The sequence below is a fragment of the Oncorhynchus mykiss genome, chromosome 22 (genome assembly GCF_057628025.1).
Source record: "Oncorhynchus mykiss isolate SJ-2025 chromosome 22, ASM5762802v1, whole genome shotgun sequence".
In the NCBI taxonomy this organism is placed as follows: Eukaryota; Metazoa; Chordata; class Actinopteri; order Salmoniformes; family Salmonidae; genus Oncorhynchus; species Oncorhynchus mykiss.
Genome location: NC_143043.1, coordinates 24,281,866 through 24,309,748, shown reverse-complemented (window position 1 = coordinate 24,309,748; position 27,883 = coordinate 24,281,866). Strand labels below are relative to the sequence as shown.

General features: G+C 42.8%; 1 protein-coding gene across 6 annotated transcripts in view; it reads left to right on the top strand.

Annotated features, from left to right (window-relative positions):
* The first annotated feature begins 4,970 nt into the window (after positions 1 to 4,970).
* Positions 4,971 to 27,883, top strand: part of hecw2a (HECT, C2 and WW domain containing E3 ubiquitin protein ligase 2a) — a 55,895-nt gene continuing 32,982 nt past the window's right edge. For 3 of the 6 annotated variants that reach the window (XR_016490574.1, XM_090215748.1, XM_090215745.1), the window contains exons 1-6: positions 4,971 to 5,107; positions 5,218 to 5,255; positions 5,377 to 5,483; positions 5,925 to 5,997; positions 22,001 to 22,405; positions 27,567 to 27,674. Coding sequence is in view for 5 of the 6 variants with exons in the window: in XM_090215748.1 (XP_090071874.1) it covers positions 5,988 to 5,997; positions 22,001 to 22,405; positions 27,567 to 27,674 (523 nt within the window). In the remaining variant the exon portion in view is untranslated. Of the gene's footprint in view, positions 5,108 to 5,217; positions 5,256 to 5,376; positions 5,484 to 5,924; positions 5,998 to 8,652; positions 9,262 to 22,000; positions 22,406 to 27,566; positions 27,675 to 27,883 lie in introns of those variants that run through there. The other 3 variants (XM_021579280.3, XM_021579278.3, XM_090215747.1) reach the window with 2 other exon arrangements.

Sequence of the window (27,883 nt, the reverse complement as noted above, 5' to 3'; positions counted from 1 at the left end):
AACTGTCTTGGTGTGCTTGGACAATGTTAGTTTGCTGGTGATGTTGAGGATCAGCGTGGAGAATGTGTTGTTATCTACCCTTACCACCTAGGGGCAACCCATCAGGATGTCCAGGATTCAGTTGCAGAGGGAGGTGTTTAGGCCCAGGCTTCTTAGCTTAGTGATGAGTTTTGAGTGCACTATGGTGTGGAACTCTGAGCTGTAGTCAATGAATAGCATTCTCACATAGGTGTTCCTTTTGTCCAGGTGTGAAAGGGCAGTGTGGAGTGCAATAGAGATTGCATCATCTGTGGATCTGTTGGGGACCCACTCCAATGCATATTGGAGTAGGTTTAGGGTTTCTGGGATAATGATGTTGATATGAGCCATGACCAGCCTTTCAAAGCACTTCATGCCTACAGATGTCAGTGCTACGGGTCGGTAGTCAATTAGGCAGGTTACCTTAGTGGTCTTGGGCACAGGGACTATGGTGGTCTGCTTGAAACATGTTGGTATTATAGACTCAGACAGGGAGAGGTTGAAAATGTCATTGAAAATACTTGCCAGTTGGTCAGCGCATGCTCGGAGTACACGTCATGGTAATCCATCTGGCCATTCGGGCCTTGTGAATGTTGAACTGTTTAATGGTCTAACTCACAATGGCTGCGGAGGGTGTGATTACACAGTCGTCCAGAACAGCTGATGCTCTTATGCATGTTTCAGTGTTACTTGCCTTGAAGCGAGCATAGAAGTAATTTTGCTCGTCTGGTAGGCCCGTGTCACTGGGCAGCTCTTGGACGTGCTTCCTTTTGTAGTCTGTAATAGTTTGCAAGCCCTGCCACATCCGACGAGCATCGGAACCAGTTTAGTATGATTCGATCTTAATCCTGTAAAGACGCTTTGCATTTTTGATGGTTCCTTGAAAGCTGCAGCTCTACCTATTAGCTCAGTGCGGATGTTGCCTGTAATCCATGGCCTCTGGTTGGGGTATGTACGTACAGTCACTGTGGGGATGACATCATCAATGCACTTATTGAAGAAGCCAGTGACTGAAGTTGTGTACTTTTCAATGCCATCGAAAGAATCCCGGAACATATTCCAGTCTGTACTAGCAAAACAGTCCTGTAGCTTAGCATCTGCTTCATCTGACAACTTTTTTATTGACCAAGTCACTGGTGCTTCCTGCTATCATTTTTGCTTGTATGCAGGAATCAGGAGGATAGAATTATGGTCAGATTTGCAAAATGGAGGGCGAGGGAAAACTTTGTACGCATCTCTGTGTGTGGAGTAAAGGTGGTCTACAGTTTTTTTCCCTCTGGTTGCACATTTAAGATGCTGGTGGAAATTTGGTAAAACGGATTTAAGTTTCCCTGCCACTAGGAGCACCGCCTCTGGATGAGCGTTTCCCTGTTTGCTGATAAGTGAGAACGTTGTCTGCATGCTCTTTTTCTAAGGATGGAGTCGGCTAGCGTTTTCCCTGCAGAAATGCCCATGGTGCTGATCTGAAAATATACAAATTGTATGTGCAAAACCGATTAGGGACATTGTTACATGAGTGTAATGACAGTCTGCGGAGAGCAGAGGAGCACAAAAAGCATATCCATTAATGCACTACGTATGATGCATTCACCACTGTGCAGTACCAGTCAAAGGACATACCTACTCATTCAAGGGGTTTTCTTTATGTTTACTGTTTTCTATATTATAGAATAATAGTAAATACATCAAAACTATTAACAAAATAACACATATGGAATCATGTAGTAACCAAAAAAGTGTTAAAGAAATCAAAATATATTTTAGATTTTAGATTCTTCAAAGTAGCCACACTTTGCCTTGATGACAGCTTTGCCCGAATTCCCGACTTGGCAGCTTTACCTGGAATGTTTTTCCAACAGTCCTGAAGGAGTTCCCGCATATGCTGAACACTTGTTGGCTGCTTTTCCTTCACTCTGCGGTCCAACTCATCCCAAACCATCTCAATTGGGTTGAAGTCGGGTGATTATGGAGACCAGGTCATCTGATGCATCACTCTCCTTCTTGGTCAAATAGCCCTTACACAGCCTGGAGGTGTGTTGGGTCATTGTCCATGCCCAAACCAGATGGGATGTCGTATCACTGCAGGATTTAAAAGGAAATTCATGTCACTGAAATAGTGAAGAAAAACTTTGAGATTGAACGCAACAGTCTTGAGGTGAGCGCAGGTAGCTTACTGTTAAGAGTTCATGAGACATAGCTGGAGGGTCTAGCGCTATATTGTCGCATGATCTGATGTGGTAGCCATGCTGTGTGCCTCAAATTCTAAGTAACTCACTAACAGCGTCACCAGCAAAGCACCCCCAAAATCATCACACCACCTCCTCTATGATTCACAGTGGGAAACTACACATGCGGAGATCATTTAAAAGTTGTCATACTGCGGCACATCCTGAGTGCTGCTGCAGCATTCTGTGGCACGTCATTTAATTCTCAGCCATTTCTTCCGTTACTGCAAGTTATTGCTAGTTTGACCACCAGAGGGCCTCTTTGAGAAGCATTTGAAAGTATTCCGTATTGGCATTACCAGAGAATTTAAAACCGTTTTTGTAATAACATAGCATATGGGATTGATTTTATGAAATTTGGCTTAATTAATTTGATTCATATTAGAGTGTTCCAATTCAGAGAAAAATGGTCAATTTGTAAATTCAGACCGTTTAGCTCTCGGGCCGAGGAGCTCTCGGGCCGAGGAGTGATTTGAGCGTTCTGGTCTTACAACGGCAGTAAAGCGCCCAAGCAAACATTGGCTAGCTACTTGTGTTAACCAGAGCGTTGGTGACTATAAATGTGCTGCTGGAAACAATTTAATTACACTTTTTTTCTGACATTTATGGACACAGGGCATATTCAATGGGTGTTGAGCGCTCGTAAAAGTAATTATTCTGTGCTCTGGTACACTCAGACGAGAGTGCTCTGAAATCCGTGTACATAGAAGGCTGGACGCATATTAGATAGTAGGCTGGACACACATTTTTAACAACGTTCTTTTCTGATAAAAACGAGTTCATTGCATCCACCGTGGAGCCCAGTTTCATAATATGACCATATTTCCCAGCTGCTTGCCGTCGTTTTGAAGTAATTGCGAAAAACAGGCCTTATTTCTATTGAGCACCGTGGCACCAACTCGCCTTACGAACGGAACGTTCTATTCCCAGCTTATTGTTCAACGTCACAATGCCTGCTTCGCTATTGTTGGCTGCTTACGTTGTTTTATAGTTAAAATGTAAACAACAAAATGTAAACAACAAAAATAATATTGGAACTCTGCGGCCTTCCCATTGTTTCCTATGGGAGAAATATAGGCATGTCTGTCTATTTCGCCAAATATCTTGCAATGTGTATATTTAGATTTTTTTTAAGTCGGATGTTACCGGTGTGAAATGGCTAGCTAGTTATAGTGGGGTGCGCGCTAATAGTGTTTCAATCAGTGACGTCACTCGCTCTGAGACCTTGAAGTTGTTGTTCCCTTTGCTCTGCAAGGGCCGCGGCTTTTGTGGAGCGGTGGGTAATGATGCTTCGAGGGTGGGTGTTGTCTATGTGTACAGAGGGTTCCTGGTTTGAGGCCAGGTAGGGGCGAGGAGAAGTAAAACTGTTACACGGGTACCATTTTAATCAGGAGAATCTCCTCTTTGTAGTTATGTAAGTCTGAGCAGCAAGCTCAGTTCTTATTTTTTTCTACTTTTTCATTACGCAGGCATAAGCACAGCTGACACCATCGAGGTGCGGACGTTTACTTTCTACACAAGTAGTTTTTTTCCAGTTTCGTACAACGAACAGATTGTAGTGGTAAAATGAAAAGGCATACGTATTTAATGGAATTCTAAGCATCACTCCAGTCAAAACAGGCTCTGCGACGTTCAAGTCAATCAATCTGCTTTGGGCTCACGCTAGTGTTCCAGTTTAGCCAACGCTCTTTTTTAGCCTTGGCTGAATTTAGAATTTTTTTGCCTATAGATAGCCAGAGCGAATTTACGAAATTACCCGAATGTCCATTGAGAAAGCACAAAACTGTACCATTTAGTTAAGCTAAGAATGACGAGAATAATCAAGTCAAGTATAACTACTAACTTTAGGTAGCTAGTTAACATACCAGTACATAGGGCCTCCCGGGTGGTGCAGTGGTCTAGGGCACTGCATCGCAGCCGGCAGCGACCGGGAGGTTCGCGGGATGATGCACAATTGGCCAAGCATCGTCGGGTTAGGGAGGGTTTGGCTGGTAGGGATATCCTTGTCTCATCGTGCACCAGCAACTCCTGTGGCGTAGTTGGTGCGGCTGGCTTCCGGGTCTGAGGCGCGCTGTGTTAAGAAACAGAGCGGCTTGGTTGGGTTGTGTTTCGGAGGATGCATGGCTTTCGACCTTGGTCTCTCCTGAGCCCGTACGGGAGTTGTAGCGATGAGACAAGATAGTAATTACTAACAATTGGATACCCCGAAATTGGGGAGAAAAGGGGGTAAACATTTTAACAAATAAAATAAAATAAAAAACATACCAGTACATACTGCTGTAATGATATGCTATGTGGTTTGTAAGGACAGCGTATGTTATGGGTGTAAGATGGCACAGTGATGCCATCTGTTGGTAAATGTTCATTACTGCAACTCTTGTGTTTTACCGGGGTGCTTGAGATACCCGGATGTGTTGTGATGTACTGAACAAGACTGGTTACTCGCATCAATGCCTCTGTCTCGTCATTTAACATTCAAACAGCGTAGCTAACAAATTGTCTGCCAACATAATGTGTAAGGTAACTTATTTGAAAAGTCATTACTTTATTACATTGAGTAGCAGGCTACCCCTTTGGTTCGTTAGGGCAAATCTAGTCTGTGATAGGAGGGGAGATTTTCACACCTAGCTCGGCTATTAGACTATTATTTAGTAAAGGTTGAATAGCCTGTTGTTCAGCTATTAGCCCACCTCAACTTGCAACAAATTGCTGTTCCCATCTCATTCCTTTCCACATGGCATCATTCTGCTCCGGAGTTCCTCGCTTGTGGGCGTGCTGGCAGGATATGGCAGCATCTTCGGTTCTGCATACAGTAGAATTCTGCATACAGTAGCACGTTTGTATGAAGGTGTGGTTATTCACAGGTAATTTTTTAAATGCTATTTGAGGTACATTTGTCTTTTTTTAGAGAAAACATTTTTATATTTTCGATCAAAAATAATTGTTCTGAAAGCAACTTTTTTCCAACACAAAGGAAGTCAAAGCGGACACCTTACGAAGATGGCATCTCAGGTAAGCAGCAATGGGTTGTATTGACGTATCCTAAAAATCATCTGCTGCTTTAGATTGAACGGTCATATCTCAGTTATTGTTTTCATATGTATAAAAAATAAGCTGTTTTCTTTACTTTCAGAGAGCGAGCTGACCAAGGGGTCGAAAATGTAGATATTGCCAGATGTTCACTGTCCGAGGAACAGGCCGTGGAAGCTTTATTGCTGGCAAAAGTGTCCATAACCAGAGGTAACCAACTGTTCTGTGTTGTTTTTCTCCATCTCTGCCTGTCTTGTTGTACATGGAACCAGTCTCACATGCATTAATTTAAAAAACCATCTGTCATCTGCTAATTTTCAGATTTACACCACATAAACACAGCCATTTTCACTGGATCATCTGTTGCTGCAATGTCATGATTTTCCTGGAGGTTAGCTTTGCAATAGCCAAGTGGTCAGACACATAGCCCCTCTATATTTAAATGTTTCAGGTACCATCCGATAGGTGTCTGCGTCACATACAGTATCTTCTATTGAAATTATCTTCTATTGTTTGTCCTCGTGTCTGTTTTTCAGTTTAATAAAGTATTCAGTAGCCACTTAGTGTGGACACCAGGTGAGACCACACACACACAATAACAGTCTCTCTTCTTCACTTCATCCCTCTCCCCCTTCTCCCTAAATCCTCTAGGTTATATCAGCTGTTTTGGTGAACCCCTCCCTCATCTGAACTGGCTGACACAGAGGGCACAGCATGATCATAGGTGAGATATCACTCGGTCGGGTCAACAGGAAGTATTATTAAAGAGATACTTTACATTGAAATACAGCCAGATATGTAGTAGTCCCAAGGTCAGTTTTGCATTTCACCTCCTTGATGTCTTCACTATTATTTTACAATGTAGAAAATAGTAAATTAAGAAAAAGCCTGGAATGCGAAGGTGTGTCCACACCTTCTCTGTGCATTTGAAGTGCCCATCCAAGAAAGCTCAAGATCATTGGTCACAGATAAAATTACTTCAAATCACATGATATCTTATATCAGCTTTGATTGGACTGATCATGTCAAGACCATACTTTCAAAATCTCAGCTAGAAAAGTATCAGTCATCATCATGAATCAAGTCTACAATCTACTGGCAAATCCTTTTAAATCCTTGTCACATTAGACATTTTGAAGAGAAATTACAGATAAAACATATCGGTGCTCATTGGCCATTGGACATTAACATTTACACAACAAGTTGGAAATTGTTACTTCATCAGTGAGTGGTTTGGAAGAAGTCAGTGGCTAACTGCAAGCATTGGAAAGCAATCACTTGCCTGCTATTCAGTGGAGTGGGTGTGTGGTCCCAAGTCTGTGTTTAAGGGTCTCTTTTCCAAGCTTAAACGTATAAACATTCAACATTAGCCATGGTGTCAATTCAGCATGACTTCTGCCACGCTCAAAACAACTGGAAACTCAGAACTGGGAAATCTGATTTTAGTGAATTCACAAGTTCCGACTAGGAAAATACGTTTTGAACTGTCATCCAACTCGGAATTGCAAGTCGGGAACTCGGGCCTCTTTCTAGAGCTCTGACCTGAAGATCACTGACGACCTTGTTTTTTCTCAGTGTTCTCGGTTATTTTGAAAGCACCATAAATCTAGAGAATGCCAGACTTTGATGACGTTTTCTGAAAAAATTGCACACGAAGGACTGCCGCACCAGCTTCAAGTGAGCACAGCACAACAAGGTGAGTCCAAAAATGTATTGTATGCCGCTGCATAAATTGTCTGCTTATATGCCCCCTTGATTTATCCTATGGTTCTGACTTGGTGTACAGGGAGAATACTGTAAGAACAGCCCATGTTCTAAATTATGTTGCTGGTACATTTCAAAAAAGCTGATCAAATAGTTATATTGACTACGCCAGTCCTAGCTCGTTCATTAAAAACCTTTTATAACTAGGGGGCAGTATTTTCATTTTTGGATAAAAAACGTTCCCGTTTTAAACTGGATATTTTGTCAAGACAAGATGCTCGACTATGCATATAATTGACAGCTTTGGATAGAGCACACTCTGACGTTTCCAAAACTGCAAAGATATTGTCTGTGAGTGCAACAGAACTGATGTTACAGGCGAAACCCAGATAAAAATCCAATCAGGAAGTGCCGCATTTTTTGAAACCGCCTCATGCCAATGACTCCTTATATGGCTGTGAATGAGCTACGAATGAGCTTACGTTTTCTACGTATTCCCCAAGGTGTCTACAACATTGTGAAGTCTTTTTACGCATTTATGTTGAAGAATAGCCGTAAGGAACCACATTGAGCAAGTGGTCACATGATGGCTCCCGCAGAAAATCTTGCGTAAAGTACACAAGTAGCCATTTTTCCAATCGCTTCTTATGAGAAACCATTTGTCCCGACGGATATATTATCGAATATCTATGTGAAAAACACCTTGAGGATTGATTCTAAACAACGTTTGCCATGTTTCTGTCGATATTATGGAGCTAATTTGGAAAAAAGTTTGGCGTTGTAGTGACTGCATTTTCCGGTCGATTTCTCAGCCAAACCTGAAGAACAAACGGAGCTATTTCGCCTACAAAAATAATATTTTTGAAAAAAGGAACATTTGCTATCTAACTGGGAGTCTCCTGAGTGAAAACATCCGAAGTTCTTCAAAGGTAAATTATTTAATTTGATTGCTTTTCTTATTTTCGTGAAAATGTTGCCTGATGCTAGCAGAGCCTAGCCATAGTATTATGCCATGATAAACTTACACAAATGCTTGTCTAACGTTGGCTGTAAAAGCATATTTTAAAAATCTGAGATGACAGTGTGATTAACAAAAGGCTAAGCTGTGTCTCAATATATTTCATTTGTGATTTTCATGAATAGGAACATTTTCTAGGAAGATTTATGTCCGCTGCGTTATGCTAATTAGTTTGAGGCTATGATTACGCTCCCGCATGCAGGATGGGTAGTATCAAGTCTTATCTGCTCATCATCCCCTTATGTCATAGTTTGTACATCTCAATTATCAGTAGGAACCTAATTTGTTTAAGCAAGTCAGCCATATCAGCTATGTTTTTTTTAAAGGCAGTAAATTAGACTGATTAATTAACAGGTATAGCAGTGGTAAGGTGTTGGGACTGTGTGGGCACCGTTTGTCACCGTTATAGTGTAATTAATGTATTGTTTAGTGTTGTGCAGTGGGTTTGCTGGCATGCATCTAAAAATATATTTTTTTAGTTTGCCCCACCAAAATGTATATGCAAAAATCGCCACTGCCTATATGAGACGTGCATGCACGCGTTCCAACACACCAACCTGGTCTCATATATTAGATGTAACATAGTAAACGTAAAACCTTGACCACAAAAAATAGTAGGCGGGCCTGATTTACGTACAGAATACTACAAAATACTCTGAGACCAGGTTGCACTGCCAGCCGCCATACACAGCTCTGCAGGCTGGGTCTATCTCCTTTAAGTCACCGCCCATTTCAACAGAGGAGGCACGGTTTACGCATCAGGTATATTATGAATAATTCCATAATTACCCCTGTTAGACAAACGACTCATAGGCTAACTGCAATAATTAGGTAGGTTACATTTGCTATCTTACTCTGTAGGTTCGGCTTCAAATCTGTGTTGCTTGCGGGATAGGGCGTTCGGATTTGAGCATCTGCTGGCAGGGAAGATGATTCGGATAGTATGGCTGAGTGTGTGGAATACGCATTGCGACGCAAAACCATAGAAAGCTATACATTGAAAAGACGACAAAACGAACGTTGTGGTCGTAATAATAAGGGGCAATTGTGTTTCTAGCGCGCACCTTTAGACACTGACAGCCTCCTACAAGAAGGCCGTCCAGCCTCCGCAGCCTAAAAATTTCACGCCAACATTACTGCCAACCGGAGGAGAGATACCGATGCTATACATGACTCACACCCAGGCTGCCTCTACATATTTGGCCTGGACTTGGGTCTCCTAAAGCGGTATCCCGCCTGTCCATAAATCCGAGACTGCACAGAGAGGTAACAAAACCATCGTGATATCTACACCATAACTGCGGATAAAGGCTATGCTCGCGTTTAATTTGTGTACGTCTGTTTTATCGCACCTCTGCGCAAAAGGTAAGCAATGGGTATACTACCCATGGATACACCCGTGGTCAATATTTCATGTGCCATTTTATTATCGTTTAGGATGGTGACCGAAGGAATGTAAATCTGTTAGTATAGCCAAACCGTTACATGTGAATAGTGTCATGTTGTGCATGTCATCACTTTCAATTAAGTGAAATTGATTGATTTTATAGCCTGCGTCTTGTCAAGGAGATTTGCATTAAGAATTGACGTAGGGAATTCCCAGAGTAGCCTAACCCAATAGCGAGCAATGATCGCCAACTGTTCAGTGCGGTCCCTATTCAGTAATGTGTGCAAAGCAATGCGCCTGTGGCCTCGACAGCTCGAGAGAAGCCTAACGTGTTGACATGCTAATTAATTGATGTAGGCTAACTTGCCTTGTAGTCTACAGTAGGTAATATAGTAAGATGTGTTCAATTCACCTGTCAATATTGAGAGTAGGCTATAAAACATGATACTTCTCTGTAGGTGGTATAGGCTACCCATTGTAACATAACTTTGTGGCTGCGTAATGCCCTGGGGAGTACAGCATAATGCTCACTCCATGCGCTATGCAGCTGAGCATTGACATCATGCCATTATTTCAGATGTTATGAGTGAGTTTGTTATGCCTACAGCCAGGGTGTCACAGCTCCAGTCTTCAAGGGCTGACGTGTCTGCTAGTTCTCGTTCTATCCTGTTCACCTGACACTGATTTAAGACCTGGGAAGAGGAAACTATTACCCTTTCACAATATCATGCAGACTCAAACCATACTGTGCTGGCTCAGAACATCGCAGCAACTATGGTGGATGTGTATACGACATGAATTTGTCTTGAATCGGCTCAATGTCAAAACCAAAAGCCTTCATGTGTGTACATTCGTTGGGGAATCAGTGCATTTAATTGATCAATTTAATTGTGCATTTAATTGACAAGAACTGTGCCCCCCTGGCCTTTACGTACAGTATAGTCACCTCAAATCAGGTGATCAGTGATACACTCAGGATGTGTCAAAGCTAGGCTTAGTTGCCAACAACCGGATGCATCCAGTTTTCAGGGATGCAGCTAATTCAACCTAGCTTCTTTTTTGCAGAAAACCAGATGTGGGAACTCCACTCCACTCTTTCTTTTACGGCTCCTACGTTAGTTTATATCAAAGCAAACAGTAGCATCTTATATTGAATTTCAAATAGTCCTGCCAATCTTCACTTGGATGGATGCAGTCACAGACAGGGTTAAGATCATTTCCATTTGAACTCAGTTCATGAAATGAATCAAACTCAAAATGAAATGGTTAAAACAAGTGTCGCTAAGGTGAGGATTCAGAGAAGATGAGCTGATCCTAGGTCTGTGCCAATGGACAACTTTGACCCAGAATGGTACATTTTCCATCGTATTGTCCCTGGTTGTCTCAGGCTGTCTTTGTCGCCATCTCTTTTGTGGGGTCATGCAGTGCAGGTGTAGTTGGACAAAGTGATGTACAGTAGGGAGAGTGAGAACAAGTTAAATGGATTTGTCTGGTTTGGCTGTACAGTTTACATGCTTGTTTCATATGTTTTTTCTTGACCCTGCGTGTCTTTCTGTCTGTGTGTATGCACATAAGTGTAAAATTAAGGTGCAGATTAATGTGCATATGTTAGTAGCCTTCTTCCATTGTTTATAAAAATATCAGCGTTCTAAAGGGGTACTGCATGAAAACAGGAAGTGAGCTTCCGTGGTGCTCACTCGCATTGCAGGTCATTGTGGGATACCTCTCAGCATGTGACTCATTCCAGGCAAGTATTCCCATGGGGAAGCAGCCAACGAAGTAGCCATGACAAACCCTGGCACAGTATACAGTTATTGCTCTCATAGTGAGTCAGAACTGCATTCATTATTATGAGGCCTCAGTGCATCAATAAAGCTTACACGTTCGTATGAACTGCATTACCCATAGTGAACAGGTCAATGATTAGCCTATATCCACAGTAACATCAGCATGCTTAATTTACATGATATCATATTATAGCTGTGTGGACTGTGAGTGCATTCTGCATGTGTTTTTATTTGTGGCTCTGAGAGTACTGTACGTGTATGCGTCATAGATACAATGCCTGGGTGTTCTCAAAATGCAGACTACCACACGGGAGGGTCGGAGTATGAGTCCAAATCAAAGTGCGCGAAACGGAGCCCGTAAGGCACTTCTCAAATGCATATTCCATTAGTACATATTTTGAAGCATGCATCGACGCAAGCTTCAACGGAAATATGCAAAGAAATATGACGCAACCACATTATTTGAGCTGAAGCGAGAGAAAATACAGTCTAACTTGTTGATGATAAGATTGGAGGAACTGGACTCGGTCATGAACCAGGACACGGTGGAATAAAATATATGTAAGGCTGTTTATTACAATGAAAAATATTGCTCAGGCTGTTCAATTGACTCAGAGAGAGACCCTGGAACGTGCGCCGAAAACAAAGCGTGCATCAGAATTTGTACATAGAATGACGTAGGTAGAATCGTCTTTGTTCTTGCTTCGGACTGGTTGGCGTGGAACAGCAGGGCGGGGTCTGGTCCCGCTGTCCCTTCTTCATTGGTGCAGAACTGAGTTCTTTGTTCTCTGTGCTGGTGTGTGTGGTTAGAGAGTTTCAGTGTGTGTGTTTGGATGTGGGTGTGTTATCATAGCCAGCCACCTGTGCGGGGGGGATGCCAGTGCGGTTAGTATCTGCTGTGGGACAGGGAGAGGGGAGTTTATAAAACAGAGTGCAAGCTTATAATTGCATGGTTAGGCCACAGGCAGACAATAATCAGTGAATGCTTTATTACATGTGTTAATATGTTATTACAAACTTCAGAATTAAATGCTGCCTATCCACATCTCTTATGTTTTCTGACTACAATATTTAATCTTCATACGTTAATAATTACATGCTGTTTCGGGCATGTTTACCTGCCTACACACTGTAGATCGCAAGCCCATAATATGTCAATAGGGCTAACTGGCTAGGTACTACTGTTAGCTAGCCAGATAGCCACAAAGAATTGTTAGCTAGCTACCCATGAAGAATTGACATCTACCTTATGTAACATTAGTTTTAGGTCATTTTTGCCAATTAAACTATCTGGGTAGCTACATTATCACATATCTAGCTAATAATTCTGAAGTAAAATGTTTGCTTTATGTGTATCTTGTTTCGTCTCTTGTTGCCATTGTCATGGCTGGAAGCAGGTTCAGTGAATGGGGAGATGCAGTGTGAGGCAATACAGTAGAGGGAGTGCGAGTGCTTGTCAAATGTAATGTTTTATGCGTTCTCCACACTCTCATCCTCACAAGAACGCACTCAAGAAAACGTCCTCGGAGAATACACTCAGAGCAAGGTGAATACACTCAGAGCAAGGTGTATCCATGTTGAAAAACACTGTGTAGAAGTATAGTGTGTGCTAGCTGTTTAAATTACAGTATTTGATAACCAATACAAGTCTGTGCCGTCAGTTCAAAAATCAAAACAATACTGAGCACACACTTGCTAACATGCTACTGTCAGCATGTACACACACACCCACCCCCCTGCGCCTGATATAAGGGGAGTCCATGTTTGTGTGTGTGCTTTGAACAGTGCCTTGCATTGTGAAGATTCAGCACTTCTCCTTGGCAAGATGTGTTTTTGGCATGGAAGTGTGTGCACTTACTATCCTCTGAGTTTTTTTGGCCTTTGAGAGGCCCAAATGTCCTCTGGACAGAATATCGACAGGAAGCCTGGAAGACATAAATACGGTAGTTGTGAACTTCCACAAGGTTTATTGCTAGCTGTTTTGCGATCAGGGAAACCAGGTTGCATTCCCATTCGGGGAGGTAATCACCCCCATCGTTTGCTACATTGGTGTCAAAATGAGATGTCGCACTGTGTGGCCATTGAAGTGGGTCCCAGATCTGAGGCGTGAGTCACTTTTAATGGTGAAGCGCTGGGATGTTACAAACTCCCTAAGGGAGATGACTTTACCCACTCCTGCCATTCACTATAATACTTTACAATTACAGTCTTCTTTCCTTATTTCCTTTTAAATAATTATTGATTTAACATGACTGGACAGGAGAAAGCAAGGGCCCCACAACATATCTTTGACCGATCTAGTCATATCAGATCAGTGACTTTCCTTCAAAGAAGGGCTGTAGGAAGACAGCATTTCTAAAATAATGAAGAGAATTCAACCTTTTGCTTATCCAACCGGGCACAGATATCAGTTCAACATATAGTTTTGAATTTCAACAAAACATTTTACCATGTCATTGGATTTAGGTAAAATACCCAAATTCCCTTTTCCACGCTGATTCACCTTTTATCAGATGCAAAAATAAATAGTGTGATATATATATATATATCTCTCTCTCTCTATATATATATATATATATATATATATATATATATATATATATATATATATATATATATATATATATATATATATATATATATATATATATATATATATATATATATACTGCTCAAAAAAATAAAGGGAACACTAAAATAACATATCCTAGATCTGAATTAATTAAATATTCTTATTAAATACTTTTTTCTTCACACAGTTGAACGTGCTGACAACAAAATCACACAAATTATCAATGGAAATCAAATTTATCAACCCATGGAGGTCTGTATTTGGAGTCACACTCAAAATTAAAGTGGAAAACCACACTACAGGCTGATCCAACTTTGATGTAATGTCCTTAAAACAAGTCAAAATGAGGCTCAGTAGTGTATGTGGCCTCCACGTGCCTGTATGACCTCCCTACAATTCCTGGGCATGCTCCTGATGAGGTGGAGGATGGTCTCCTGAGGGATCTCCTCCTAGACCTGGACTAAAGCATCCGCCAACTCCTGGACAGTCTGTGGTGCAACGTGGTGTTGGTGGATGGAGCGAGACATGATGTCCCAGATGTGCTCAATTGGATTCAGGTCTGGGGAACGGGCGGGCCAGTCCATAGCATCAATGCCTTCCTCTTGCAGGAACTGCTGACACACTCCAGCCACACGAGGTCTAGCATTGTCTTGCATTGGGAGGAACCCAGGGCCAACCTCACCAGCATATGGTCTCACAAGGGGTCTGAGGATCTCATCTCGGTACCTAATGGCAGTCAGGTTACCTCTGGCGAGCACATGGAGGGCTGTGCGGCCCCCCCAAAGAAATGCCACCCCACACCATGACTGACCCACCGCCAAACCGGTCATGCTGGAGGATGTTGCAGGCAGCAGAACGTTCTCCACGGCGTCTCCAGACTGTCACGTCTGTCACATGTGCTCAGTGTGAACCTGCTTTCATCTGTGAAGAGCACAGGGCGCCAGTGGCGAATTTGCCAATCTTGGTGTTCTCTGGCAAATGCCAAACGTCCTGCACGGTGTTGGGCTCTAAGCACAACCCCCACCTGTGGACGTCGGGCCCTCATACCACACTCATGGAGTTTCTGACCGTTTGAGCAGACACATGCACATTTGTGGCCTGCTGGAGGTCATTTTGCAGGGCTCTGGCAGTGCTCCTCCTGCTCCTCCTTGCACAAAGGCGGAGGTAGCGGTCCTGCTGCTGGGTTGTTGCCCTCCTACGGCCTCCTCCACGTCTCCTGATGTACTGGCCTGTCTCCTGGTAACGCCTCCATGCTCTGGACACTACGCTGACAGACACAGCAAACCTTCTTGCCACAGCTCGCATTGATGTGCCATCCACTTGTGTGGGTTGTAGACTCTGTCTCATGCTACCACTAGAGTGAAAGCACCGCCAGCATTCAAAAGTGACCAAAACATCAGCCAGGAAGCATAGGAACTGAGAAGTGGTCTGTGGTCCCCACCTGCAGAACCACTCCTTTATTGTCTTGCTAATTGCCTATAATTTCCACCTGTTGTCAATTCCATTTGCACAACAGCATGTGAAATTTATTGTCAATCGGTGTTGCGTCCTAAGTGGACAGTTTGATTTCACAGAAATGTGATTGACTTGGAGTTACATTGTGTTGTTTAAGTGATCCCTTAATTTTTTGGAGCAGTGTGTGTGTATGTGTATGTATATATATATATATATATCACACTATGTAATGTGTTGGTATCATTAACTGAAAAAGCTTTTCTCTAAAATTTGTTTACATCCCTGTTTAGTGAGAATTTGTCATTTGCCAAGATGCATCCTCCTGCAGTTTTGTCACAGAACAAAATGCCTCAGATGTTTTGAGGGAGCGTGCAATTGGCATGCTGACTGCAGGAATGTCCACCAGAGCTGTTGCCAGAGAATGTAATGTTTATTTCTCTACCATAAGCCACCTCCAACTTTGTTTTAGAGAATTTGGCAGTCTGTCCAACTGACCTCCCAACCGCAGACCACGTGTAACCACGCAAACCCAGGACCTCCACATCCAGCTTCTTCACCTGTGGGATCGTCTGAGACTGGCCACACGGACAGCTGATGAAACAAAGAAGTATTTCAGTCTGTAATAAAGCCCTTTGTTGGGGAAAAACATAATCTGATTGTCTGTGCCTGGCTTCCCAGTGGGTGGGCCTGGGTCCCACCCATGGCTGCACCCCTGCCCAGTCATGTGAAATCCATAAATTAGGGCCTAATTCCTTTTTTTCAATTGACTGATTTCCTTTATATGAACTGTAACTCAGTAAAATTGTTAATTGTTGCATTTTTTTCATTTTAATGATGTGGAAGCAATGTTTATTCAACCAGTATTTGTACCCAACAGCTCTGGTATTCTTTCCCAACAATAGGAATCTATGCTTTACCATAAACCTGGTGCCCAACAAGTTCAAAATGGAACTGATTATTTATTTATAGGCCTAATAATACTCTTTCACACAGTTATAACCAGAATCTCAAAGCACCAGATGGATTCTGTGAGTCCCAATAAAGAAGAGCATTATTATTATTTTTTCTTTACCAACCTTTGGAATCTGCAATTTTTTGTCCTAAGCATAAATGGTTACCATGGCCTTGTTTTGCATCTTTAAAATGAATACTTGCTTCCTTTACATCCTAGATGCAAATCAATCACAGATCTCACATGACATGATGGATTAAAGCGGTGTAGCAGAAGCCTAGCGTTCACCTATCCAGTCACGTAAGAGCCATTATTTATTTCAAGGAAAGGAAGGCTGGTCAAGGCTCCTTACTGTGTATAGAGGCAGTGAACAGGCTCCTTATCCCGTTGGCTCAGTGAGACAGACATAACCCAGACCTCTCCCACTCAAATTAGAGAAAACAATGGCATACAGACATGGAAGGAATTTGAGGACTGACCTCAAGAACAGTTGCATAACTACCATTCAAGTGTACAGACTTTTCTCTCACTGGACTCAAAATGCTCCTTCTCCCACAAGTGTGTGTGCGCGCGCACATGTAGCTGTGTACATACAGTGGGGCAAAAAAGTATTTAGTCAGCCACCAATTGTGCAAGTTCTCCCACTTAAAAAGATGAGAGAGGCCTGTAATTTTCATCATAGGTACACTTCAACTATGACAGGCAAAATGAGAAAAAAAAATCCAGAAAAATCACATTGTAGGACTTTTAATGAATTTATTTGCAAATTATGGTGGAAAATAAGTATTTGGTGAATAACAAAAGTTTATCTCAATACTTTGTTATATACCCTTTGTTGGCAATGACAGAGGTCAAACGTTTTCTGTAAGTCTTCACAAGGTTTTCACACACTTGCTGGTATTTTGGCTCATTCCTCCATGCAAATCTCCTCTAGAGCAGTGATGTTTTGGGGCTGTTGCTGGGCAACATGGATTTTCAACTCCCTTTTCTATGGGGTTGAGATCTGGAGACTGGCTAGGTCTGTCATAGTTGAAGTGTACCTATGATGAAAATTACAGGCCTCTCTCATCTTTTTAAGTGTGAGAACTTGCACAATTGGTGGCTGACTAAATACTTTTTTGCCCCACTGTATTGATTTGTGCCTGCATGCATGTCTTCCCCAGTTGAATAGTCTTGTTGACTCAGGGACATCCATGCAAGCATTCCTTTCTCCAGTATCAGTCCGGACACACAGGCAATCATCTCACACATGCATGACCTCTCTTCTCATGTAATGTCGCACTGAGCAACATGGATCGTTCACTATAAATCACTATGAAACTGAGATTCCGTGATATGTTGCCTCGGGCAGCAGGATGAACTGATGATATTGCAGATGTGCACAATGTAAGACATTACACTTCTGTTACAGGAGTTTCCAGATTGACTTCACTGCTCTCCTTTTTGTTAATCAAAAACCTATCCGGTATATAATAAGTTTCAGCAGGGAGACACCACCCAGCACAGAAACAGAGGAAAAGTCAAGGTGGCATTCTCTGAACTGGCCCTTAGAACCGTTTCCTGTCTGATTCAGATATGTCAACATTAGCACTAGGGGCTTATAGGAAACCCAAATAAGGCAGTGACCTTTGTCTCCTGCTGCAGAGTTATCAATCAATCAAATGTATTTATAAAGCCCTTTTTACATCAGCCGATGTCAGAAAACAGAAACCCAGCCTAAAACGGCAAGCAATGCAGGTGTTGAAGCACGTTGGCTAGGAAAAACTCCCTAGAAAGGTCAAAACCAAGGAAGAAACCTAGAAGAACCAGGCTATGAGGGGTGGCCAGTCCTCTTCTGGCTGTGCCGGGTGGAGATTATAACAGAACATGGCCAAGATGTTCAAATGTTCATAAATGACCAGCATGGTCAAATAGTAGGTCTGGGACAGGTAGCACATCCGGTGAACAGGTCAGGATTCCATAGCCGCAGGCAGAACAGTTGAAACTGGAGCAGCAGCACGGCCAAGTGGACTGGGGACAGCAAGGAGCCATCATTCCAGGTAGTCCTGAGGCATGGTCCTACGGCTCAGGTCCTCCGAGGGAGAGAAAGAAAGAGAGAATTAGAGAGAGCATACTTAAATTCACACAGGACACCGGATAAGACAGGAGAAGTACTCCAGATATAACAAACTGACCCTAGCCCCCAGACACAAACTACTGCAGCATAAATACTGGAGGCTGAGACAGGAGGGGTCAGGAGACACTGTGGCCCCATCCGATGATACCCCCGGACAGGGCCAAAAAGGAAGGATATAACCCCACCCACTTTGCCAAAGCACAGCCCCCACACCACTAGAGGGATATCTTCAACCACCAACTTACCATCCTGAGACAAGGCCGAGTATAGCCCACAAAGATCTCCGCCACGGCACAACTCAAGGGGGGGTGCCAACCCTAACAGGAAGATTACATCAGTGACTCAACCCACTGAATTGATGCACCCCTCCTAGAGACGGCATGAAAGAGCACCAGTAAGCCAGTGACTCAGCCCCTGTAATAGGGTTAGAGGCAGAGAATCCCAGTGGAAAGAGGGGAACCGGCCAGGCAGAGACAGCAAGGACGGTTCGTTGCTCCAGAGCCTTTCCGTTCACTTTCACACTCCTGGGCCAGACTACACTCAATCATATGACCCACTGAAGAGATGAGTCTTCAGTAAAGACTTAAAGGTTGAGACCGAATTTGCTTCTCTCTCATGGGTAGGCAGAACCTTCCATAAAAATGGAGCTCTATAGGAGAAAGCCCTGCCTCCAGCTGTTTGCTTAGAAATTCTAGGGACAATTAGGAGGCCTGCGTCTTGTGACTGTAGCAAACGTGTAGGTATGTACGGCAGGACCAAATCAAAGAGATAGGTAGGAGCAAGCCCATGTAATGCTTTGTAGGTTAGCAGTAAACCTTGAAATCAGCCCTTGCCTTGACTGGAAGCCAGTGTAGGGAGGCTAGCACTGGAGTAATATTATCACATTTTTTGATTCTAGTCAGGATTCTAGCAGCCGTATTTAGCACTAACTGAAGTTTATTTAGTGCTTTATCCGGGTAGCCGGAAAGTAGAGCATTGCAGTAGTCTAACCTAGAAGTAACAAAAGCATGGATACAAGTTTTCTACATCATTTTTGGACAGAAAGTTTCAGATTTTTGCAATGTTATGCAATGAAAAAAGCTGTCCTTGAAACAGTCTTGATATGTTCGTCAAAAGAGAGATCAGGGTCCAGAGTAACGCAGAGGTCCTTCACAGTTTTATTTGAGACGACTGTACAACCATTAAGAGTAATTGACAGATTCAACAGAAGATCTCTTTGTTTCTTGGGACCTAGAACAAGCATCTCTGTTTTGTCCGAGTTTAAAAGTAGACATTTTGCAGCCATCCACTTCATTTAGTCTGAAACACAGGCTTCTAAGCGAGGGTAATTTTGGGGCTTCACCATGTTTCATTGAAATGTACAGCTGTGTGTCATCCGCATAGCTGTGAAAGTTAACATTATGTTTTCAAATTCCATCCCCAAGAGGTAAAATATATAGTGAAAACAATAGTGGTCGTAAAACGGAACCTTGAGGAACACCGACATTTACAGTTAATTTGTCAGAGGACAAACCATTCACAGAGACCAACTATCTTTCCGACAGATAAGATCTAAACCAGGCCAGAACTTGTCCGTGTAGACCAATTTGGGTTTCTAATCTCTCCAAAAGAGTGTGGTGATCGATGGTATCAAAAGCAGCACTGAGGTCTAGGAGCACGAGGTCAGATGCAGAGCCTCGGTCTGATGCCATTAAAAGGTCATTTATCACCTTCACAAGTGCAGTCTCAGTGCTATGATGGGGTCTAAAACCAGACTGAAGCATTTCGTATACATTGTTTGTCTTCAGGAAGGCAGGGAGTTGCTGCGCCTTTTCTAAAATTTTTGAGAGGAATGGAAGATTCAATATAGGCCGACAGTTTTTTAAATATTTTCTGGGTCAAGGTTTGGCTTTTTCAAGAGAGGCTTTATTACTGCCACTTTTAGTGAGTTTGGTACACATCCGGTGGATAGAGAGCCGTTTATTATGTTCAACATAGGAGGGCCAAGCACAGGAAGCAGCTCTTTCAGTAGTTTAGTTGGAATAGGGTCCAGTATGCAGCTTGAAGGTTTAGAGGCCATGATTATTTTAATCATTGTGTCAAGAGATATAGTACTAAAACACTTGCGTGTCTCTCTTGATCCTACGTCCTGGCAGAGTTGTGCAGACTCAGGACAACTGAGCTTTGAAGGAATACGCAGATTTAAAGAGGAGTCCGTAATTTGCTTTCTAATAATCATGATCTTTTCCTCAAAGAAGTTCATTAATTTATTACTGCTGAAGTGAAAGCCATCCTCACTTGGGGAATGCTGCTTTTTAGTTAGCTTTGCGACAGTATCAAAAATACATTTCGTATTGTTCTTATTTTCCTCAATTAAGTTGGAAAAATAGGATGCAATGCTTCAACATCTAGTGGAAAGCCTTCCTAGAAGAGTGAAGGCTGTTATAGCAGCATAGGTGGGACCAACTCCATGTCAATGCCCATGATTTTGGAATGAGATGTTCGACAAGCATGTGTCCACATACTTTTGCTAATGTACTGTAAATTGGTTCAACAGAGATCATCATTTCAATTTATCAAGGAGCTACAGTACTGTGTAATGGTCCGCACCCACAACAGCTTACTTAGTTGGTTATAATAGTGCTGAACAGACGATGAGATGATCCCAGCATAGATCATCCCAAATCAGAAATTACTGGTGCTAGCATTAGCTCAAATTATAGCTAATCTTCCAAAATGCCTTGGTTGTTGCTCAGCACATCTAAAATAAGCTCCTATTGAATCATAAAGTTCCTTTTTCTGGGGCAGTCAATCTGACAGACTCCACAAAGCACGGAGGGAGAGAGGGAAAGAGTCATAGAAAGAGAGAGAGGAGGAAAATCAGTTCTCAAAACAGTACATTGGGAGGTTGTTATTGTTATGGAAACGTGTCTCTAATACAATAAATCCTGTTTTAGATTTTGTCATTTGCATGCATTTCATTTAGAAGGAGAGATGAAACAATCAGCAGTTTCGCCTTAACCCAGCTTTCCTGATGTAATTTCATCATTAATTTGTAATGTTGATTAGGAAAGAGAGAATCACTCTGTGTGTAAATTAGAATGGCTAGGCCTAGGCGGCAATGTACTATAAATGCATTGGTGACTGGTTCTGTGACACCACATCGCAGTCTGGTGGTGACAAATGCTTGTTCAGGGATCTCGTGATTGCATTTCGTTGTCCAGTGTTCATTGTTTTTGCTGTGCATGCAGTGCATCGGTTAAGAGTACTGACGTTTTGTTCTTTGTTTCACTTCGTCTGTCTGCCCCTGTCCCTCATTTTCCTCTCCATTTTGTCTTCTCTTTCCTAGTCTTGGGCTCTCTGTCTCGACCGTTGCTTGTTGGACAGCGTAAGGTATTAGAGTGGACAACGCTGGCTGTCTTCCACCTGTCTTTGCTCCTGGATTGTTCACTGCACTCCAGGAATAATATTTTTTTTACGTTGGCCAGAGAGGGCATGGTCAGAACTTTAGGTACAACACAGTGCAGAGCTTTTATGGAAGGATAACTTCTGCAGCCTCCACATGAAACATTATTAACACTACCATCTGAAAGCTAAAGCTGTAGCAATCTACCATAGTTAAGTGAGGTAGACCGCATCTTTGAAGCGTAACCCAACCACTAAGACCAAGGGTTTCCGGTTATCTAATCCCCACCAACCTTTTGCCAGCTCCTGTAACAACAACTCCAAACTTCCTGCTTTGTCCTTTCCCCCGCAGCCACCATGCGTCCCTCACTTGCCACAGCGGTCCTTCCAAGGACCCGTAACCATCCCCACACGGCCCACCCCCACAATGCACACGGATTGTCCGGACACTTGGGACGGGAGCACCTGTCAGCGCCTCGGAGGCGCAGCCCGCACCTGCGACACACACTCAGCCCGGAGAACCTTCGGAGCCTGGCAGAGCGCAGTGGCGCCGCCGGGGACATGGCTTCCGTGGTGAGTAGCCCCATTGGCCTCCCGAGGGCCAACAGTGACACGGACCTGGTGACGTCGCAGAGCCGCTCGTCGCTGACGGCGTCCACGCTGGAGTTCACGCTGGGTATGGGTGAGAACCTGGTCATCTCCTGGGACATCAAGGAGGAGGTGGATGCCACCGACTGGATTGGCCTCTACCACATCGGTGAGACACTCAGCATGCTCATTTCACAATGGTAGTTAGTAACTAGTTTTAAATAAATGCTCACATTTTTATTGTAATAATGTTTCTTTGATTTGGACTGACAAGGCAAACTTTTTAACTAATACTATTGATCTGACTGAACTGATCCAAGCTGTTGTGTAAGACTTGCTGATTCTAGCAAGTTATGTAGAGTTGAGAAATGCATGTCTCTGGTGCAGGAGACTACAGAGTAAATAATGAAATTGGAGCTGTTGAAGTTCCACAGAAGGGAAGTCTGAGTCAACACATACATCTGACTTGGACCACCACATATCATATACACCTAGACTATCCTGGGTGGTCTCCAATACAGTGCATTCGGAAATTTTTCAGACCTCTATACTTTTTCCACATTTTGTTATGTTACAGTCTTAGTCAAAAATTGATTCAATTGTGTCCCCCCCCTCATCAATCTACACACAATACCCCATAATGAGAAAGTAAAATCAGGTTTTTAGTTATTTTTACTAATGTATCAAATAAAATATCACATTTACATAAGTATTTTAGACCCAACTCAATACTTTGTTGAAGCACCTTTGGCAGTGATTACAGTCTCCTCGTCTTGGGTATGACGCTACAAGCTTGGTACACCTATATTTTGCAGTTTCTCCCATTCTTCTCTGCATATCCTCTCAAGCTCTGTCAGGTTGGATAGGGAGTGTTGCTGCACAGCTATTTCCAGAGATGTTTGATCGGGTTCAAGTCCGGGCTCTGGCTGGACCACTCAAGGACATTCAGAGACTTGTCCTGAAGCCACTCCTGCGTTGTCTTGGCTGTGTGCTTAGGGCCGTTGTCCTGTTGGAAGATTAACCTTCACCCCAGTCTGAGGTCCTCAGCACTCTGGAGCAGGTTTTGAGTAAAAGTATAGATACCGCATCATTAGAAAATGACTCAAGTGAATTATTTGGTTCAAGTCAAAGTATTTGGTTTTAAATATACTTACCTTTCAAAAGTAAGTGTAATTGCTAAAATATACTTAAATATCAAAAGTATAAATCATTTCAAATTCCTTATATTAAGCAAACCAGACAGGACCATTTTCTTGTATTTTTTAAAATTACGGATAGCCAGGGGCACGCTCCACTCTGACATAATTTTCATATGCAGCATGTGTTTAGTGAGTCTGCCAGATCAGATGCAGTTGGGATGACCAGGGATGTTCTCTTGATACGTGTGTGAATTATACAATTGTCTGTCCTGGTAAGCAATCAAAATGTAAACACAACTTTTGGGTGTTAGGGAAGATGTATAGAGTAAAAAGTACATAATTTCTTTAGGAATGTAGTGAAGTAAAAGTTGTCAAAAATGTAAATGTAAAGTACAGATACGCCAAAAAACGACTTAAGTACATTACACTGGTTCCAGACTTCTTTTGTTTAATAATGATGAGGCCACTGTGTTCTTCGGGACCTTGAATGCTGCAGGCATGTTTTGGTACCCTTCCCCAGATCTGTGCCTCGACACAATCCTTGGCTCGGTGCTCTACGGACAATTATTTCGACCTCTTGGCTTGGTTTTTGCTCTGACATTCACTGTCAACTGTGGGACCTTATATAGACAGGTTTGTTTCTTTCCAATTCATGTCCAATCAATTGAATTTACCACAGATGGACTCCAATCAAGTTTTAGAAACATCTCAAGGATAATCAATGGAAACAAGATGCACCTGAGCTCAATTTCGAGTGTCATAGTAATGGGTCTGAATATTTATGTAAATAAGGTATTTCTGTTTTTAAGTTTTTATACATTTTCAAAAACTGTTTTTGCTTTGTCATTATGGGGTGTTGCGTGTAGATTGAGGTGGAACAAAAATCTATTTAATCTATTTTAGAATAAGGCTGTAACCTAACACAATGTGGAAAAAGTCTAGGTGTTTAAAAAACTTTCCGAATGCACTGTTTAATAGCCCTGCTTAGAGTCAGGATTTTGATTGTAAACTACACCCAACAAAAATATAAACGCAACATGTAAAGTGTTGGTCCCATGTTTCATGAGCTGAAAATAAAGATCCCAGAATTTTTCCATATGCAGTTAACATCCTTGTTACTGAGCCTTTCTCCATTGCAAATATAAACCAGCCACCTGACAGGTGTGGCATATCAATAAACTGATTAAACAGCATGATCATTACACAGGTGCACCTTATGCTGCGGACAATAAAAGGCACTCTAAAATGTGCAGTTTTATCACACAACACAATGCCACAGATATCTCAAGTTTTGAGGGAGCTTGCAATTGGCATGCTGATTGCAGGAATGTCCACCAGAGCTATTGCCAGAGGATTGAATGTTAGAGAAATTATCATAAGCCTCCGTTTTATTAGAGAATTTGGCAGTACGTCCAGCCGGCCTCAACCGCAGACCACTTGTAATGGCATCGTGTGGGCAAGCGGTTTGGTGATGTCAACGTTTGTGAACATAAGTGCCTCGTGATGGTGGTGGGGTTATGGTATGGGCAGGCATAAGCTACGGACAATGAACACAGTTGCAGTTTGAATGCACAGAAATATCTTGAAAAGATCCTGAGGTCCATTGTAAGGATGCATATCTGTATTCCCAGTCATGTGAAATCCATAGATTAGGGCCTAATGAATTAATTTAAATTGACTGATGTCCTAATGAACTGTAACTCAGTAAGATCTTTGAATTTGTTGCGTTAATATTTTTGTTCATTATACATTAAGCGGCACACTGTATAAGGCTACTTGTTAAATATTGCAGTGAAAAAACAACTTCTCCAATTTTTTCATATTTATTCATATAATGAACCACATATTGTTTTGAACCTACAGTATAACCAATTCGGTTCCATCCATACATGCCCACTAAATACTTTCAGTTAACAAACTAAATAGTATTTATCTAACACAAACTATAAGCAACCACATTAGACTTGTCTAAGACTCCTCTCTAATACTAATTTACCAGTTTACCAATATAATAATTGGCTGTGGGACGAGTCAGTCAACCTCCAGAAGCTTCTGAATCCTCTATCCACCTGCCCCTTGACCTGTCTGGATTTCCTCCTTTAAGGAAGAGAGATCCCAATCATCCCTGTCAGGTGAAAATATGAGAGGGAGGGAGTAAGCAGAGAAGGCAATCCATGCAGGGATCCCTCTAGCTATCGATCACAAAGCTATCATGCACTTCATTACTAGCGTCAGGGTATTAATCCCCCCAGGGTGCTGCGTGCTTTCCCACTTTCCACAACTAAGCAGACATTCAATGATATCTCTCCTCCTCCTCCCTCTCTCCTCCACATCTTTCCCCCACATCATGCTGCTTCGTGCTTGTTCAGTTCAGCCTGACGTGAAAGTGCTACGTACAGCAGAATTCCCTCGGTTTTAACACTGGGAGGTTGCAATTTCTTGTCCTTTGTGTTAGAGGTTGTAGAGAATGTATTTTAGGCACTACATTTACGAATTAAAGGATAATTGTCTGAAGTTTGACGTATCTAAGGTTATGGTATAGGGCAAAACAGACATTATAAACTCAGGGGGGAAAAAAGAAACCTGTCAAAGATCAAACGTAAAAATCAAAATATCTTAATTTTAACGGGTTTAACACTGATTCCCATGCTTGTTCAATAAACAATTAATGAACATGCACCTGTGGAACGGTCGTTAAGACACTAACAGCTTACAGATGGTAGGCAATTAAAGTCAGTTATGAAACCTTAGGACATGAAAGAGGCCTTTCTACTACTCTGAAAAACACCAAAAGAGAAGATGCCCAGGGTCCCAGCTCATCTGCGTGACCATGCCTTAGGCATGTTGCAAAAGGACTGCAGATGTGGCCAGGGCAATACATTGCAATGTCTGTACTGTGAGACATCTAAAACAGTGCTACAGGGAGACAGGAGAGACAGCTGATCGTCCTCGCAGTGGCAGACCACGTGTAACAACACCTGCACAGGATCGGTACATTCGAACATCACACCTGCGGGACAGGCACAGTATGGCAGCAACTACCAGGAAAACACAATCCCTCCATCAGTGCTCAGACTATCCGCAATAGACTGAGAGACGCTGGACTGAGGGCTTGTAGGCCAACCGTCGCCTATGGGTACAAACCCACCGTCGCTGGACCAGACAGGACTGGCAAAAAGTGCTCTTCTCTGACTAATCGCGGTTTTGTCTCACCAGGGGTGATAGTCGGATTCGCATTTATCGTTGAAGGAATGAGCGTTACTCCTGTACTCTGGAGCGGGATCGATTTGGAGGTGGAGGGTCCGTCATGGTCTGGGGTGGTGTGTCACAGCATCATTGGACAGAGCTTGTTGTCATTGCAGGCAATTTCAATGCTGTGCGTTACAGGGAAGACATCCTCCTCCCTCATGTGGTACCCTTCCTGCAGGCTCATCCTGACATGACCCTCCGGCATGACAATTCCACCAGCCATACTGCTCGTTCTGTGCGTGATTTCCTGCAAGACAGGAATGTCAGTGTTCTGCCATGGCCAGCGTAGAGCCCGGGTCTCAATCCCATTGGGCACGTCTGGGACCTGTTGGATCGGAGGGTGAGGGCTAGGGCCAACCCCCCAGGAATGTCCGGGAACTTGCAGGTGCCTTGGTGGAAGAGTGGGGTAACATCTCACAGCAAGAACTGGCAAATCTGGTGCAGTCCATGAGGAGGAGATGCACTGCAGTACTTAGTATCTGGTGTGGCCTCCAGCTGCATTGACTGTTACTTTTGATTTTGACCCCCCCCCCCCCCCCCCTTTGTTCAGGGACACATTCCATTTCTGTTAGTCACATGTCTGTGGAACTTGTTCAGTTTGTCTGTTGTTTCAACTTATGTTCATACATATATTTACACATGTTAAGTTTGCTGAAAATAAACGCAGTTGACAGTGAGAGGACACTTCTTTTTTTGCTGAGTTTACATGGAACAAGAGTTATAATAAGGCTGCAATGTGGAGTGTAGATATGTGCTGTTCAATAAATATCTGACCGTAACATTGTAGTGTTCATTGGGGTCCACCATTTTCTAGTTTTTCAATAATTAAACTGTCACTCTCACGTCTTTATAGACCACAAAACATGCATGTTTTTACTCATTTAGAACCAAACACACAAACTGAGTGTCTGACAAAGCTTTTTTGTTCCCTGGCCGGCTCAGATGAGACCAGCCCGTCTAATGTGTGGGACTGTAAGAATCGCGGGGTGAATGGGACACAGAGGGGTCAGATTGTCTGGAGACTGGAGCCTGGTCCTTACTTCATGGACGGTGAGTGGGAGGAGAGAAAACGAGAGGAGAGGGAGTGAAGGAAAGAAAGCTTTAATATGATCAAGTATGATGTGGAATTGATGCTTCAAAATGTCTTTGAGCAAAAAGTGCGGTCCAATGTGATGAGATTAACAAAGGGGGAGAGGCAACGCTTAATTAACAGGTTTTTGTTCCAAATAGCACCCTATTCCATATGTAGTGCACTACTT